General features: G+C 40.4%; 1 protein-coding gene across 1 annotated transcript in view; it reads left to right on the forward strand.

Annotated features, from left to right (window-relative positions):
- The window catches only part of LOC117730064 (glypican-5-like), a 39,672-nt gene that overhangs the window by 14,587 nt on the left and 5,816 nt on the right, over positions 1 to 19,269 (forward strand). The window contains exons 9-10 of the mRNA XM_034531550.1: positions 5,248 to 5,368; positions 10,247 to 10,388. Of these exons, the coding sequence (XP_034387441.1) occupies positions 5,248 to 5,368; positions 10,247 to 10,388 (263 nt within the window). The remainder of the gene's footprint in view (positions 1 to 5,247; positions 5,369 to 10,246; positions 10,389 to 19,269) is intronic.

Raw genomic sequence — 19,269 nt, forward strand, 5'->3', positions numbered from 1 at the left:
CTACAGCTTCACTAACCTTTGAAAAGAATACTGATTTTTAACAGCCATGCCTTATTAATTTGAAGTCAAAAGGTGTGAGGTCTGGGTCCAATTAACTAACCATTCACTACATTTCAGCTGTATTTATTTGCTCATTCTGATGGAACTTAACTCATTTTAATTGAACTTAACAATACTGAAAGGCAGTCAAGTTAAAACAAATAAAGTCACATCTTCACCTGCAGCCTCAGTAAAGCTGATGGCCGATGTCTAGTTGATGAGTTTTAAGAGATACAGCCATCTCTGGATTTCTGTTCCTTTTTTAGCTTCACACTGTGAGGCTGTATATTAGACAGCTGATGGGGGACATTAATCCTTTCTTCTTCCTTCTATTGCACCAATTATTGCAGAGCGCAGCCCATTTATAATGTATCTTTCTATTACATTAAATTCAATTCAATTCAGTTTATTTTGTATAGCCCAATATCACTTACAAATTTGCCTCAGAGGGCTTTACAATCTGTACACATACGACATCCCTGTCCCAGGACCTCACATCGAATCAGGAAAAACTCCCCAAAAATAACCTTTGACGGAAAAAAGGGAAGAAACCTTCAGGAGAGCAACAGAGGAGGATCCCTCTCCCCGGATGGACAGATGCAATAGATGTCATGTGTTACAGAGTTACATAAACACATTACATAAATATGACAATGTATGAATGGACCTCCACAATCCATGAAACAGAAGGAGGGGGGACGGGGCGCATCAGCCGGGCCGAGGCAGGAGGCATTAGACACCGCCAGGTCCAATGGTCCATTGAGCTATGAGATGTGAAGTCACAAAGACTGGAGGAAGCAGTAAGGTGCAATGGAGAGATGTAAATGTATCTATAAGTAGAGAGAGAAGAGGAGATAGGTGCTCAGTGTATCCTACAACATCCCCCAGCAGCCTACAAGCCTATAGCAGCATATCTAGGAGCTCGACCAGGGCAAACCTGATTCAGCCCTAACTATAAGCACTATTAAAGAGGAAAGTCTTAAGCCTACTCTTAAATGAGGTGACTGTGTCTTCCCCCCAAACTGAAAGTGGAAGCTGGTTCCATAAAAGAGGAGCTTGATAACTGAAGGCTCTGGCTCCCATCCTACTTTTTAGGACTCTAGGAACCACAAGTAGCCCCGCATTTAGTAAGATCAGCTCTCTAGTGGGGCAATATGGTACTACAAGCTCCTTAAGATATGATGGTGCATCACCAATCAAGGCTTTGTAGGTGAGGAGAATAATTTTAAATGTGATTCTTGATTTTACAGGGAGCCAGTGCAGAGCAGCTAATACCGGAGTAATGTGATCTCTTTTCTTAGTTTTTGTGAGTACACAAGCTGCAGCATTCTTGATCAACTGGAGGGATTTAAGAGACTTATTAGAGCAGCCTGATAATAAGGAGTTGCAGTAATCTAGTCTGGAAGTAACAAACGCGTGAACCAGCTTTTCTGGTTCACGCGTTTGTTCTCCTCTTTAACCACAAATGCAAATAACCCAGAGAGGTACTTGGTGCCTTTTATATTATTATTGCACTATACTCTACTCTACTGTACTTATTATCTACAGACATCTCACCACTGATTGTTTTATTATTATTATTATTATTGAGAAGGTAAAAAAAAGAAGTGAATCCTTGTTTTCTATCACAATGAGAAATGTAAATTTGAATTTTAGACATTACACTTGTGTAAGCTTCAACGAGCTTGTGTCTGCACAAAAACAATTTCCCTGAGTTGTAGATAAAGTGGTTTTCCCCTCAGTTCCTTATTATGGGAAAGTAATCTGGAGACATGCTCTTGCCTCCACCTTTAGGTCCTTAGACTCCATTTACCATTAAACTGGAGGATTAATTACTGGAGATAATTACGATACACGCCACAGCATTTTTCATGTTTAGGTCGGTTGGCTTTCCTTTTCTGGGGGATACAGTAACCGTTGGTGATTACTTATCTACAAACACCCTGTTGGAAAATCACCATATTGCATTTATGGAATAAGTGCTTTATTGTTGGTGCAACCCAAACACGTTATACAGCTTTGTAACTTCTACATGATCATGCTGATCTCATACAAGTACATCTGCAATGCTTTAACTAGTTATGTAAATACTGTTGTTCTCAGTGTGTTTGTTTACTTATATCAGTTAGTTTATTTGTCAGTGCCACTTTAAACACGTTGTTGTGGTGAACAACACATCATGTGTTCATGCAGTTACATGAAGCCCAATATCCTGTTACTATTACAGAGTCTTACTCAATCACTCTGTTTTACCTGCATGTTGGTATCATATCCTGTTTTTATCCCTCATAGAATGTCCCAAACATCCCAAACATACAGGAAAAGATCCACTTCTTCCCGGGATTAACCGGGATTATGACCTTTTGCTCTTCACCGGTGCATCCTTGTATTTGGTGTGTGGACCTCGGACCATAGTCCTTGGACTAGCTCCTCCAAAAGAAAACTGTGTACTTTTTAAGTTAAATGCATCAATGTGGTGCACGTTGAGAGATAATTCAAAGACTTGATGTATGAAGAATGCTGTGCTCTTGTCAACACTTTTATGCTCTTGTTCTAGCAGGAGTGGAATGTAACTAAGTACGTCCAGGCTACTCAAGTACTGTATTTATGTAACACTTTACTTGCGTATTTCCATTTCATGTTACTTCATACTTTTACTTTCTACATCTCAGAGGTAAATATTGTACTTTGCTGAACCCGTAAAGGTAATTTAAGGGAAACCCTGTAGCATTACGAAATAGATCCATGATCTCATAAGATTAATGGGTTAGGCAACTGATTTCAGATTCACCCTGCATACTTTCTGGATTTATGTGTTGTTTTTGTGCAGTGTGCATGCACTGGGGCATGTTGAGATCATATGATTAGACTTGGCCCACACACTCCCAATTCATTCAGTCCCGTTGACACATAGTGTTTGTTTTTAAGACCAGTGATGCACAAATGATTGATCGAAAGGTGACAATTGTCAGAGCTCAGATTCTTTCACAGGATTTCCAACAGAGGTTTGTCCAGTGTTGCCACTATGAGGCATAAAGAAAATCTCAAGTGTAATATGTTGCTCATATGGTGGATCTTCCCAAGGTGGGCTGCGTCACAAATTAAATTAAAGCATGTAAATACAGTAATTGTAGAATAAATAATTAAAGCACACACAGAACTCTAAATACAAACCTGTGCAGATATATCTGGTGGGAGGTCTGTATGGACCATTAATCCATCTTTAAACATGTGAATACAATTTACACACTGAATAGTAGTTAAGTTTATTCACAGAGACCTTCATTAATTTTCCTGTAGCTTTTCATGTGCAATGCAGTTTTCCTCCAGTAATCTTCTCTGAATTGTAGCAGACCATTACTGTAATAATGCATCTCATCATGAAACAAAAGAGCAAAGCAAGAAATATGTTTTTTCCATACCTAATCTAGATTACTGAATAGGTTGAAAGTGTCAGCAGTATAATGTTTAATGTATTTTATTTATTTCCGTCTGTTGATTTTATTCATTATAGCTCTTTCTCAATCCATCATATTTATTTTGCTTCTCTAATGACCTGGTTTTCCGATGAGGATCCGTAGTCTTCCCCTCTCTTGAATTAAACATGCCGCTCTTGATCGGTTGATGTTGAAAGCGATTGGCTGCATATTAAATGTGAACTTGCTCAAAGCTGGATTGGAAAACGATTCTCACAGAGACAGCTCATATTATGTGAGACCAGTTCTAATGGATTGCCAATGTCGGCCAAAACACAAAGAACTTGCTTTGTGAGTCAGGCCTGAAGACATGAACACTTTGACTTAAGTATGACTTTAACCAGAACATGACCCTTTTGTCAGAAAAAATCTGTGTGAGAATAAAACAACCATTTGAGAAAGTTAATAAGAGACTTTGTGCATCAGTCTTAAGTTTCTGGTGGGATCTGATTCCAGACCAGCATGGGTCCCAAGGCCGGGGTCTTCAACAGCTAATCATCTCTTGGCATTAGCCAAGTAGTATTTAAATTTTTTTATACTCGGTCGACATCCATCATGTGTCTGCTTGCTGGTTCCCACGACTCGTTTTCCCTGTTGCCAGAGTGTGTGTGTGTGTGTTTTCCAGGGTGTGGACTCGGCGGTTACTGAGTTGGTGGCTGATTGTATTCGCTAGCAAAGCTGGTTTGTAACTCGGGGACTTGGGGGAAAAAATATGACTCATGAGCTGTTGTTGTTTCTTCTTCTCCTTTTTTTCTCACTTCATCTTCCATTTGATCCACCATCCCCCACCCACCCAGACGAAAGGATGTGATACTTACTAAAAACCCAGTACAGAAAGCAAAATTATAGGATCAGTGATGGTGTTCATTTGCCACATACAGCCCACTCATCAGTATACTGAGCCCATTATGAAGTTCTTACCTGCATTTACAGTATATCTGTCAAACAATGTCTGTCAAGTGCCAAAGAAGTCAGAAACCCGGGGACATCCCGGGGACATCCCTCACCCATTCACAGCTGGATTACATTTTGTTTAAGAAAGCCCATATTTTATAGAATAAAACCTCTCCCATGCCTGTTAGAGCAACCTGAGGTAAAACATCTGCTCTCATGTTTGCAACATGTCCAGTGTATAGAGGTTGCTGAGAGTCCAGTGGCAAAGATCAGATTTAATTTACAACCATTAAAATCCATCACTAAGACTAAAGTACAAAAAACACGTGGCTTCAGAAAAAGACGTTGTGCTCAATTAAAGTCAAATGTTGTTCATTTCTTATTACAAACACATTTTATTAAATCATTTACAACCTGTTCTTAATAATAACTGATTAAGATTAAGATCAGTCTGCCAGAAGACAAACTCATGTCACCATAGCTGCAAGTCTCAAGTGTCTCCTGCTTGAATAACAATCTCTGTTTCTTTGTTTCGCTCGCCAGGACAAAATGTTACAATATATGTGTGTAGGTGTGTGTGTACGTTAATGTGTGTATGTGTGTGTGTGTGTGTGTGTGTGTGTGTGTGTGTGTGTGTGTGTGCGCGTGTACGTGCCCCTGCACATGAAGTGAATCACTACACCCTGACTGAACTGTGACTGTGGGTAAACTGGGGCAGGAGAGCAACACACACGCACACATACACACACACACACACACACACACACACACACACACACACACACACAGAACTAGGACATAAAGTTCTTTATGTCTCTCCTGTTCTGTCTTCCTGTAGTTATGCAGGTCGTGTGGTCGGCAGCAGTTTTAAAGCACAGAAGGAGAACCCAGAGTTGACCGTCCGTAATACAGATACTGTCCTGAAGGGGGCGAAGCAGAGGCTGGAGCAGCTAACACAGGTACAAACACTTCAAATAAGAAACATCGGTAAGGTGAATGTTTAACATGCTGCTGCATTATTTCACTTCAATTCCAGTTTAGCCAGTTTATGTTTACAGGCAATATTTAGTATTTAAAAAAAATGCTAATGGTGAGGCCTACAGATGGCAATATTGATTGGCCAGTCCATTTTCCATCAACACTTTGATCCAGAACAAGACATCTTGATATAACAGATATATAGATTTGTGGTCCCCATATGATGATTTTTATATATTTCAATATATATCCATTTCTACGTATTTAAATCCCGTCTATGACTAGTTTCCCAGAGGATGACTCCCATTGTATTTTGGGACCATCTGACCTTTCCTTTAGCAACTTCAGGAGAACATGTCCTCTTACTCACACAATCTAATGGTCGGAAGTTGATGACATTTTCCCCCAGAGATATTTTCCATTTCAGATACATGAGCTCTCTTTCTTTCTCTCTGGCAATGTCTTCATCAGGCCAAAATGCCAATTTTGCATCAGCATGGACTTTGTAACCTTATAAGCGTTCTAGCATGTCCATATCTAGCCCTCTTTCTCTTCGTCTTTAACCATTCCACAATAATGTAATATGTGACAATCTTTGCATTGGGGCGGAATAGTAATTCATCACAATGTGCAACCTCTGCAACTTCTCCTATAAAAACAGTTTATATGTATACATTTATTTTGGATAACCTAGTTATGGTGATGTAAATGAAGATACAGGCATAAGCAAGAGGATATGTGGGAGATTTCATAACTCTTCAATGGAGCATTAATATCTTCTGTGACCTTGACACCATGACGTATGACGGTGGTTAGCATTCTGCACAAATGTGTCTCCCTGTAATTAACTGATTTATTCATATCCATTCTTAAATAATGATGCTATTGTTAGTTTGATTCTTGACTGGTATTATTATTGTGGTGAAATATTTAGTTCAGCCTCTTGGTGTTTCTCTAAAGTATGATGTGGGGGTGATACATAGTTTCTGAAGAAAGCTGCAGCTGTGTGTGTTTGTGTGTGTGTGTGTGTGTGTGTGTGTGTGTGTGTGTGCCTGTGTTGTGTCCTCGTCCTCATTTGCCTCTCCTCAATCATTCATTATCTCCTCATGTGTGAACCGTTGTTTAATATAATAAACTTAAATGTCAGCACTCTGAACAGATGTAGATAATAACAAGTAATAATAAATAAATGAATTCAACAATTAAACTGGATTTATGCTGCACTTTCAAAGATCTGAACGGCATGGTAATATGGTGATATGATTTGGATGAATGATTCATAAAATGATGTGAATATCATTCCATGAAATTATATATCAAGGTTATCCATGATGTAGATTCATTATTTTCTCTGTTTTTTGGGGCCCTTTTGAGAGTCAGCTACTAACCGAAAGGCAGACCAGTAAACAGACGGGAAGACCAGACAGACGAGCAAAGAAGTCAACAGCAAAACATATTGTATATCAACCATTAAAGCATAAGGCTGTTTATATGTTGTACTTGTGTTATTGTCAACAAATTCCATGATAAGACCAACATATCTCGAGTCTTTCATATATATATATATATATGTATATATACTTTCTTACTATATATATATATATGTGTGTGTATATATATATATATATACACACACACTTTGGCTACACGAATTGTACAAATTGTAGTATGCCAAGAAAGTCTGATAAATTCTCTTAAAGTGTTTTGGGGTTTTTGAACATTCATGGTAGGATCACGGGAATGGGACCTATTTCATACAATCTATGTACGGGACATGCTCTGGTTTATTCTTTATTTTTGCTGTTGATGCTCTTTCTGTGCTCTTTTCTAATTTTGTTGGTGAGTCCATTAATCATGTAGCATTTACATGGAGCAAATGCCAAGTCAGCAACCCCACCACACACACACACACACACACACACACACACACACACACACACACACACACACACACACACACACACACACCATGCAATAACTTATGTACAAGATTTGCTTTCTCTGGCCCATTAATTATATGTAATCTGTACATGTCCTGCTATACTTTGCTTTAAAGACCATTGAAGCGTCTGTGAATCTTCTAACTCGCACACAAACATTATGAGGACAGGGAAAGTAAGATCAATATGTTTTGGAGTTGTAATGCATGCCCTCTGAATTGAGGAAGGAGATGCTAACAGGCCACAGCATGAAGCACAGAGAAAAGTCAGACATAACAACACAGCTCATCTGCATAGGAAACTATTTTAAGTTACAAATAGTAGTGCAGTCTCTTCACATCTCTTTGATACATTTAGAGAATGCAAGTTACACAGACAAACCCAGTGTAATAAACACTATAGTTTAAGATCACCTTTGGAAATCCAGGACCTTGGCTGTGCTCAGTGCTTTTTCTTCGGGGGAGGCACACACATTAATGCACACTATTTAGAGGAAGAACCCAATATTAAATAAGACAAATGTTATTTATTTATTATTTCATCAGCCGTGTTTTGGAGGTCTGTCCTTCTGTCTGTCTTTCCCTTTGTCTCTTCTTATTTTTCCCTGTCTTAATGAGGTACTATGTTGTTAATTAGACTAGTGCAGCAGTGCTTTTGCCCTCTAATGGGATTCTATTAGCATAGTCAGTGCAATTAAGATGTGTCTGTACATGTTCAGCGGACCAGGATGAGCCCTGTGAGGGCAGTGGTCTCACCACTCCTTAAGTGGCAGCAGAATACAGGAAGTAGGGGGTTTGGGACTCCTTGACTTCATTCAGGACACCAGAGTCACTGTTTGTTTGTCTGTGCCATGCAGGGACTCAATGTCACCATTTTATCTGGCGATATGGTTGCCTATAGTGACCAGCATAAAGCAGCAGTGGCTGGTTTTTTTAGATGGTTCATTCTGGCTGCAAATATGTTGTTGTGCAACAGCTAGACATGTGCACATAAACTAGTTATACTAGTTATTGTTGCATTATGTTTCTGTTTTCTGAACAACAAACAGACAAAGTGGTAAAAGATGTACTGCTTTTGAAAATATCTTGGTCGTTTGATCGCTGGAATGAGAAGTAATGTCGCAATTGCCATTCCAATATTTATTTATTTGTTTGTATTTATTCTGACCTCACCTGAGCCCTAACAAAGTTATTCTTCTGTCATTGAGACAGACCATCCTGGAGCTGCCACCCTGGAATGATTTGACTTTTAGGTCTACTGGTTTCATTGGAGAGTTTTACTGCCACATGACCTGCATTCTGTTTCAATTACAGCCTTTGCACATGACCATGAAAACGAATCATTGCTGTCATGTGTTGTTGTGCTCCCACAGCCCTCATTTGAGGTCCCATGACGTGATGCTGAATCACTGAGAGTCTGTTTCAATGTCCCTTTGGACATGCTGTCATATAATAACCTTGGTTCACCTCGTTTCCACAGGCTGCTTCACACTTGCTGTAGAGCGGAGGCCAGATGTCCCTCCTTATGTATCCAACTATATCATCAATTGCTATTTAAAAACTGTAAAAACAAAAAATAGCAATATGTAACACACTTTTTGGTAATTTATTCAAAATATGAACACATGAAGTCTTGTCTGTTTGCATGATGTGTTTCAGTCCATTTAACAGCGTTCCCTCCAATCGAATACATACTTGGGAAGTGCAGTGTAATTATTTGTAGGTCTACAGCTGCACATTTTCAGAAAAACATATACTGCATACCCATTCAGTGCGTGTGCAACATTATGCGCCACAATATATTACAACATCTTATACCATATTCATTTTGTTAAGGGATTATATTTTCTAGGCAGAGTTAAGCCATGTTTAGATATTGGACTATTGAATGGATTTAGTTATCTAACAACAAGCAACTTAGGCGTGGAAGCATTGCTGTAATTACTCTTACGCTGCATGAGAATGGAGTTCTAAAAAAACAATTGTAATTATAAAACATAAAGTATTTTATTTTCCAGACATATTTCAGTGTGAGGTAACTCACATTATTACGATAGATGCTCCAATCTTGGAGGCATCATGCAGCTTTGGTCTATATAAAAATGTTATCTAAAGCAAAATAGAATGAAACGTCAGTATCATATAACTCTTTCCTTTATAAAGCTTGTGGTGGTTTGCCTTATCTTTGCCCTCAGCTGGAATTTATTTATTACCCACCTTGACTCTCTACAATACACATTTGTCATACTGTGAACCAATTATATATGTTCTTGTGTCCAGTATGTGTGAAAACCTAATAACTCCCATTTTGGTGTTTTATAGTTTTTTAGTCCTTTATGAGACCCAAATATTTGATTTAAGAACTGAGTGGATGTTTTGTTTTTTAATCCCTCATTAGTTGAACTCAATTACCCCTTAGTCTGCTCTCTGAATTGTTTGTATATTTTTGTTACTTGGTGTTTGTACAAAGCTGTTCATGTCGTCATTTATTGCTTTTAGTGGGAAACAGAAAAACATAATTTTTTTGTTTTATCGTTTATCATTGCTCCAGTATCCTGACCGTTGTATTGTCAGAGCATGCCATATTCCTGACCTTTGACCTTATTACTATCAACTGTTTGACATTTTTTCATGTAGGAGCGAGGGCTTATTCTCCTTTGCACTCACTGTAACTCATTCTCAGGTCCGCCAAATGCCTCAAATGTAAAAAATAAATAACTGAGTCGACAGCCACGCTAGCAGCTCTGGGATACTAATATTTCAAACACAAAGTTCAGCTGAGGCTGATCAGTACTTCATGTAGTTTTGAAAGTATTAAGTCATAATAGAGTGACAATAATTGAAATTTTGACCTGATGACGGTGCTCGATGAGAAGTCAAAGGACATGAAAACATGACCGTGTATGTGTGTTTTATTTAGGAGCTGTTGCTGGACCTCGGCTGGGCGAGCAAAACCAGAGGAAAGGTTGAGCAAGAGGAGGGAGGAAGTGCACAGATGGAGAGAGGCAGCGGAGACGACTGTGATGATGAAGATGGCTGTGAAGCATCTGGTGTGGACGACGGTGAGTCATACACACACAAACACTTGCAAAGAAAGGACAGCAAATATACACCCACACATATAAACACATGATTTGATGCACACTTGCAGGCTGGTCTTCTGCAAACATATAACGAACACACAGACACACACACGCACACGCATGCACATACACGCACACACACGCACACACACGCACACACACGCACACACACACACACTTCATTGGCACGGTGGAGGTTTCAAAATGCTGCAGCCTCCACACATCTTGTGCCAGCAGGGAAATGCCCAGAGGCAGGGAGAGTACTGAAAGATGGATTCAACTGCTCTCTCTCTCTCTCTCTCTCTCTCTCTCTCTCTCTCTCTCTCTCTCTCTCTCTATCTCTCTCTCCATCTCTCTTTCTGCTGGTCTCAGCAGTTTATTTCTTACTTGGCCGGGAAAAAGGATGAACCAACAACCAGGTCATCCCAAAAACAGAAATGGAAAAAAATAAACCCTAATTATCTATTGACTACTATTCATCGGGCTCATGTTTATATATAGTACATGGGTGTCACAGGGATCTCTAGGAACCCCTACAGGCCTTGGCAACCCACAGAGTGAATGTAGTTCAGATTTGCTGTAATTTAAATTGTTGATGAGAAAATGTTGCTCTATGCTGAGGTTTACTCTCAAATTGTAGCACCCTTTTCAATGTGAGAAGTTTGTTTTGGAGCATTGTATTAGTAGCAGTAGTAAGAATAAAAATAAAAATCCAGACATTATAGAGCCTTGTAAAATATGAAAGGGGTTTAAATTGTGACATGCACTCAAGCACTTTATTTAGGTGTTTCTGACATGTTAGTTGAACAATCATCTCACAGTCATTGTACTGTAGCCGTGTTCATGTCACTAGTAGTAAAAAAGCTCATTCACAGAGTAGGTTCAAAGTACCTTAATCCCACTCAGCAGATGGTTTACATACTAAAGCAACCACCCTTCCAACTAGTCTGTTCCCACGTAAGAGAAAACAGATCCAGTATTGTGTTAGATATGGTGTGTTTCAGCAGAGTTAGTGGGACCTTCAAAGCAGACTATTGCAACGAAGGGAAAGAAAGGGGGTATGAGGTTGGGTTTTTGTGGAATGGCGTCGAGCGAAGCTGAAGAGAAGATGGCAGATAGTGGTGGGTGGTGTGGCTGGGAGGCTGAGAACTGGTTTCTGGAATACAGGGAAACACAACAACACAAGGAAAAACCACTGGCTCAACTACACCGACTAACTCAGCACTGGTCCAATACTGTAACAGAACCATGAGTGACTGGACAACCAAGGTAGATATCCAGAGCCTGATGAGTGATTAGATGCAGGTGTGCTCAATCAGCCAGCAACCATGAGCAGGTGGGAGGGGGGGAAAGCTGCCACGCCCACCGGCACAGGCACACATACACAGAGAAACAGACACGACATGAAACAGACAGAGAGAAGGTAAGACGGAGGGAAAACACAAAAATAAACCCCAGAGTTACGGCCGTAATCGTGGCAATATCATCTCCAACCTGAGGTCCGAAGGCTGCTCATCCTTCTCTTTAAACTCTGGAAAGCTTTACTGCCCGTGTCTGTTGTTGGTAGCTGGAAAAACACATATGTTGATTAACTGGTCCACATTCAAGAAGACCGCCGCAACCTTTGTGGTGACGGAACTTTCCATGACACCCAAGTGGTTTGTGGCTGGACTTTCTATGGTCACATTGATGATGACGCAGGTCAATTATTTTCAGAACAAACCAATAATGTCACACCAGTGTAAAGCAGGGCTCATTCATCAGCACCGTGTTACTCATGATCAGGCACCCACATGAACACATCACTCTGGTGATGTCATTGGGTGGTGGGGTTTCTCTCCCCGAGGGCAGGATGTAATAGGGTCAAAGGTCGTTGCCACACTAATTATCCTTGCACTGTCCTCGTCAACACTGGAGTCATGAGTGTGTTTCCGTACAGCAACACAAAGTACGAGTATATAATGCTGAACTGTAGAACAGTGGTTCCCAACCCCTGGGCCGTGGACTGGTACCAGGCCATTTGCTACCAAGCAAGAATAAACATTAGATCAAAAAATATTAATTATTAAAAATGTATATATCTTTTTATCTTTGATTTAGCGAGTTCAGTTTGTCATGTTTGCTTTTAGTTTGATCTGCTGCAGCTTACTTATTCATAGCATATTTGCCCCCCCCCACACATTGTGTGGATGGCTCAAAGCTGATTAAAATTGTATTTGCATAATTTGATTACATTTCCTTTTACTAACATTAGATATTTACACAGCTAACAGCCATATTTAGCACGACAAAAATGTGTTAGACAGGGCATTTGTGAATGTAAGTTGCCAGATCTCATTTGAGTGTGTTACTGTGACTGAGAAACGTCTCAAACAAAGTTCATTTTAGTGTCAGAATGTTCTGAAGATATGCGACTTGTGAAAAATATTCACTTCTCCTATTGGAGTTAATCGACTCGGGACTAAAGGGGCAAGGCAGTGACAAAACCCACATGACACAGATACAGGAAAAAAATTCCCTCCCAACGTCTATTCCTAACCACTTTTCCTTGACCTCTGTAGAAAACATCACAGGGTCAAGGAAAGATGAGGAGTAGTATTACTTTATTAACAACATAAACAACCCGGTTTAATTACTTTATTAACGAGGTTGGAATATAAATGAAAGGAGAATATAAAAGTGAAACCAAGGGATTGTCACAGAGTACGAAGCTACTAAACTGTCTCATTGTTCAGTTTCAAACATGCTGAATTAAATACGATCTCCCACTAACAACGTCTCATATCCCTTTATGTTGTTATGGTTTATATGCAGATTATAATCTGATCATAAGAATATGCAGACAATAGTTTATGGAACACCTTATTTAAATGGTCTGCGTTTGTCGGTCATGATCGTTTGTTCTTGTGAACGTGAATGACACGACACTTGAAATGTTGCCACCGCAAGGAATTGTGGGGCAATCTTTTCATAAAGGAAGGTCCAGTGTTTCCTATGCTACAGGAGCTAAATAAGGAAGCATTGAAGCTCCTTTCCTTTGCATTTAGAGAATTCGACCGGCACTTATCATGGCGACCACTTAGATACTTCTGGGTCATTTCACTCCGTTAGGAACCTTCCTCACCAAAGAGGAATATTACACCGCAGCCGGACTCTCAGTGGGCAAACTGCAGCGTTGATGAGTAGATGAGTGCGGCGTGGAACAGGTGAATCAGATTGGCAGCCATCCGGGAGGCAGTAGCCGAAGAGGGAAACCACACGCACACTAGCAAACACAGAGAGAGAGAAAGATGGGGAAGAGCTGAAAACACAAGACACAGTGGTAATAAACAGAAACCTAAGAGGGAATCTGAGAGAACTTGAGAGTTTAATGGTCCAAATGCATGTGTCACAATATCCTTAAATGTCCTAAATGGGCCTCACAATTATTCAGTCAATCAGTTTTCAGTCTATTAACAATATTGTGATTCTAAAATTATCTGTAGTGTAAAAAAGTTTGGGCACCCCAGCTGTCGGTATGACGTGATACAGATTGCTATTGGAGGGATTTGATAAAGTGGTGGTCGATTGAGGAAACTAATCTCAAAATAAGTAACCAAAGTTAAGCGATTTACTGGTGCCCAAAATAAGATGTTGTGTGTGTATTCTATGAGTACAACACTGTATTTAAGAGCTTGTGCTGTAAAGATTTGGTGAGAGTGATTTAGAGAAATATCAATGCAAATGACAGGAAATAATAATTGATAGTTTTGTTTAAGCACTTAATTCATACGCAGGATTTCCATCAATTGTACATCAGGATTATTTTTGAAACATAGTTCAAATAGTAGCTGCGGATGGGAGGAATGATAAAACATTTATGTCACTCTAAATGTCTGTTGTCTTCTACTACATCCCCCCTTATCTCACTGCTCTAAAAGCAATGCATTTGTTGGGCCGTTTGTTATACCTTTGCTGACCTTAATGTGTCAGATCGGAGGAAACTCCCGTTGGGCCTGGACCGGGTACATTAGCTATTTACAGAGAAAATTGCTGGTTAAGATTTACAGAACCGGTGGCGGCGAGTGGGGATCGTGTTTCTCCAGCCACAATGAATGCCTGGAGAAAGAATCACAATAAAGAGTGACAAAAGGGGATTTTATGCATGTACACCCGCTCGTCGGCATCTCTATGCATATAAATAAGCCTCAACCGCGCCAGAGCTGAAAGAGTGATGCAGCATCAACCAGACCACACAAATCACAGCGGTTCATTTCTTTTTGGAATTATTTGTACTTCTTGGGCCTATACTGTATTAAATCAACAGTTCTGAGTTAATGTATACATAAAACACCACCATATGAATACATGCAGGCTGCTCTGCTTTGACTTTGGATAGATCTTCCACTAAATCAGCCTGTCCACACTCAGACTCTCTCTCGCTCCCTAAAATTCGGCCAACAACACATGTCTCTAGGTCTGAATCGCTGAAATGTGGAGCTTATTATTTCACAGCAGAGGAAGAGAGACAAATTCTGCGTGCGTGAAAAATAAATCACAAATGAATGTTCATGGCGTCTTGTTTGCGCCTGCGTGCTTGCCCCTGTGCTCCACGTGTACGATTGAAGTGTGTTTTGTTTTCATCCAGGCGGTACATCTGTTACTACGATGTCTCTGTGTGTAATCCACCATGTTTTATGGATGGCCCAGTTCTCCGGCTGACTGACTGAAACGGATTCTTGAATGTCTTTCTCAATATTAAGAGATCCCTGGGCTGCAGAAAGATGAAAATTATCAAGGAAATGTCCCCCCCCCTGTCCTCTAATTAATTCTCATGACATTTGGGCTTTGTTGAATACCGAAGAGAGAATAAGAAAAGTGGAGGTGGGGTGACAGACGATATCAACTAAGAGCTGAAATCAAAACTCAACTCTTCATTGCCAAGCCTGTGCTTCATTTATGTGGGACATTTACCAGTGAGGAGTTATTTTAGTCATGCTGAGACAGTACGCAGCCTAATATTGTTTAATTGAAGTCCATGTACAAGTCTCTCGGCCCAGAGAGGGAGAATCACTTGATAAACATTGTTCACTGATCAAAAGCAAAGAAAAAGGCAGATGTCTGAACATATGAGCAGTTAAAAGCAGAGCGCTTAAGTTAGCGCTATTTGTGCCATTTTATAAAGAGGCAGTGAAGTCCAGCCAGATAAGCTGCGACTGTAAACTACATTGTAGTTTGGAAATCAATGTAATACAGAAGATTATGGACATGCAAATTAGTATATTTTAAGTTGTATGTGAATAGAAGAAGATGTATGTCTCAAAGGTTGCTTTAAAAAGGGTTCACGTTGACTAAATCTGTCTCCAGACAGACATATAAACACCTGGCACCTCAAAACTGCTTCTCTGGTCGTTGCCACGACAATTGGTTTTTCACATTACTAGCCACACTGTTGCGGACGCTACATCTGTTAGTTTTTTTTCTTCTCTTTTTTTTTTACGATTCCTCTTTCATCGTTAAGTCATTTGTCACCCTCCTTAAATTCAGAGAGATTAAACTGATTGATTTTTTTTTTTTTCAAACCAGCACAATCCCTTCTTCAACTACCGTTTCTCCGATCTCTCTGTCTCCCCAGACATACACAGGTCCTATAATGTCAATAATGTAAATGTAATCACAGCTTCTCTTCTCTTCTCTTTTCTGTAACAAATGAAATAGTGTGTCATTACAGTGGCTATGCTTTAAACTGGAATGTGGCGGTGGATACTAACACCTCCAGTTGTCCATGAGTCACATTGCAACCACTAATGTCAGTAAAGTCTGGAAAGCAAATCCCTTAGAAGAATGTGTATCTCACAGATTAATGATATACACCATGTACACATATTTAACTATTTGTATCTTTACCAAGTGCAGGATGTTTCTGTGTGTGTGTGTGTGTGTGTGTATGTAAGAGAATGTGAATGTACTCGCATGGGGCACTCAATCCCTGTAACCATGGTTACCAGGTGGTCTGTCCTCCCATGGGTCCTTATTTGATGACAATGAAGAGAGAGAGAGATGGGGAGATAGAGGAAGAAAGGAGGTGTGGCAGATTGTGTGCCATCTCTCTTGGCTAAGCAACATGGGCTATTGTATTTTTGCATTGTGCTTTCTGTAACCTCGTTTCCTCCTTTGTGTAACAGCGCCTTGGGATCTGGTTAAGCTTAGTCTAATTTGCAGTTAAAATGTCAGTATTGGGTTCTTATCATAATCCTGTGCTAAATAATGGCCATACAACTAGATACTGTACATTGCTGAACCATTTTGTATTTATTGTCTTGCCTCTTCCAAGTATCTTCCCTTCATCGGCTCTGCCTTGCTCCTCTGGCCTCTCCCCCACTTCCCTGGGGCCACATTCACAAAGCCTTTAGAAGCCATTTCATCTTAAAGGGAAAGGCCAGTGTTTTCCATGTTGCCCCTCTGCCTGAGGAAGGTTTGATCTGCAATTGTAAGCATCTGTCTAAAGGGAGCCAGAAAAGAACAATAAAAAAGTCTGGCGAGGCTCCGAATTTGCACCCGTGACTATAAAAGTTCCCAGAGCGAGCCTTTCGATCGGTTTGATCAGTGCAATAAAGTGGAACTGCTTTCTTTGTACACACATGCACTGGAGAACATGAGGGTGTCACATATGCTATGAATGCAATCAGTATCCCACTGATACAGCAGCTTTACTCTGGAAATTCAGACTGAAGCATTTTCTTCTTCTAAAGCTTTATTTTCACATGTAGTCAATAGAGCAACCCTTGTTCTTACTTATATACGACGTGCATTAGTAAACAAATATTTACTATATATTGAACAAATCTGTCTGCTGTTAGCAACATAGAATATCCGCAGCGAAATGTTCACTGTCGGCCTTTTTTCCCCTGAATTATCAGCTCCTGGAAACTAAACATCGTGTTCAGGGTCTCACTTACAGATGGAAAAGGTCAAGGCTGCTTTGAAGCACGCGACGAGACGTGTACACAATTCAGAAATATAGAAGGATTCTGGTGATATTCTGCCCATTGTCGACAAATCCAATTGAGACCAACAATGAATTGATCCTATCTATGTGACTTCGACCTCCATTGTCGTCCAAGAACAATTTGAAACACATCGACGAGGCACACTGTTATGGCATGTTCCTTTTATAAAGATGCACATGGGCACTGTAATTCATTTCCAGTGAATCGCACAAAATAGTCCCAATACACTCTTAAACCCTTGTTTGAGTGACTAGTGGCTTGCTGCTTTGGGAATATACATACATTTTCTTTGTTTGACTTATCGGAACCTGTTTTTTAAGAGGGTAAAGAAGGTCCTCACAGCAAGAGGGGCTCGGGACGTTTTTACTGAAGCTCAAAGTGGATGCTTCCAGCTGTCGGCATCTTGGCAGTGACGACACAGACTAACTCTAAAAAATTGGCACAGAGGTGGATCTTCAGGTGAAGCTGAGGCGGGCCCAGACAGTGACCTGAAACATCACCCACCTGTCACTCAAAGCAAACAAATGCCCTTAATAATGCCAGGAACTGCAGTTTTGGCAGCAAACATGCAGTTTGCAGACATGCCGGTCAGCTTATTTGTTGACACTAGATCTCCCGCAGGTGTGAATGTGAGCGGGAGTGGCTGTCTGTCAGCCCTGTGATTGACTGCCGATGTGTCCAGGTCAGTAACAAACAGGCTTTGAGCCCACAGACTATGGAAGTCAGAATGTGAGAGAACAACTAACACATTATTGATTGTAGTCTGTTTAAGTGATTTGTTCACAATAACACAATTAAATAAATATATTCTCCAACCTGCTCCATCTGACTTTTGGGTGCAATGGATATGAGGTTTTATTGGATTGCGAAACACATTTCCAATGATGTATCAAGGCAGCATGCGATTCCACCAAAATGCATTCGCCGAATCAATTGCATAAACATTTCATGTTTACGATCGGTTCTTTTGGTTTCATTTAGCTTTTGTTGCCCAACTTCACAGCTCAGGGTATATATGAGCTGGTACACACACACACACGCACACACACACAAACACACACACACACACACAGATATTAAGGGTGGGAGAAGAAGGAGATGGGGAGGAGCAAATACGGGAGGAGACGACAGGGGGTAACAGTGGGTGCCAGGAGAAAGGGAACTCTCAAAGATAGAGCTCACATACTCTACGTATGGGTGTGCATGTGGCGATGGTTAATAAGCAGCAGAGTTAAAATGATAGATCCTCGGGGCAGGAGATGCGGCTCATTAAATAATTACACATTCACTTTGCTCTCACTGTCTCTCTCATTCAAAGCGATTTAAGACTCTCTCTTTTGTTCAACTCACCCCGAAAGAGATAAAAGAACTAAACTTTATATGAATTGCTGCACATCAGAGATTATCTACTGAATAGCTACGCGCACATTTGACTCCCTGCACTCAAGCTTTCAACAGAACCCATAACCTCTATCAAGTATCACTATATTCTTATATATGCAGGTCCTGTTCTGTCTGAACGCCTGTCTATCAACCTGTTTGCTGTTCCTGCCTGCGTTTATGTCCGACTCCCTGCTCGTCTCCACACTTGACTGAGTTTGTTCGACTCGTCAAACTGAGTTTGTTCATGCAAATCTGATTAGACATTATCTGTTTATTAGTCCTGCGCCCTGCAGTGATGCTGTTATTCCCACACTTGACCTTTTGAAAGCAGCCCTTGCTTTGTCTTGCCTTCTCTGGCTGCAACCTCCAGCTCCACTCCTCGTGTTTCCAAAACACCATTCACATGGCGCACACAACAGCCCCATTGGCTGCTGTTGATGTACAACCTTCAACCAATCACTCGGCCATCTTCACCCTTTCATCTGCCC

This window comes from Cyclopterus lumpus, chromosome 4 (assembly GCF_009769545.1).
Source record: "Cyclopterus lumpus isolate fCycLum1 chromosome 4, fCycLum1.pri, whole genome shotgun sequence".
NCBI lineage: Eukaryota > Metazoa > Chordata > Actinopteri > Perciformes > Cyclopteridae > Cyclopterus > Cyclopterus lumpus.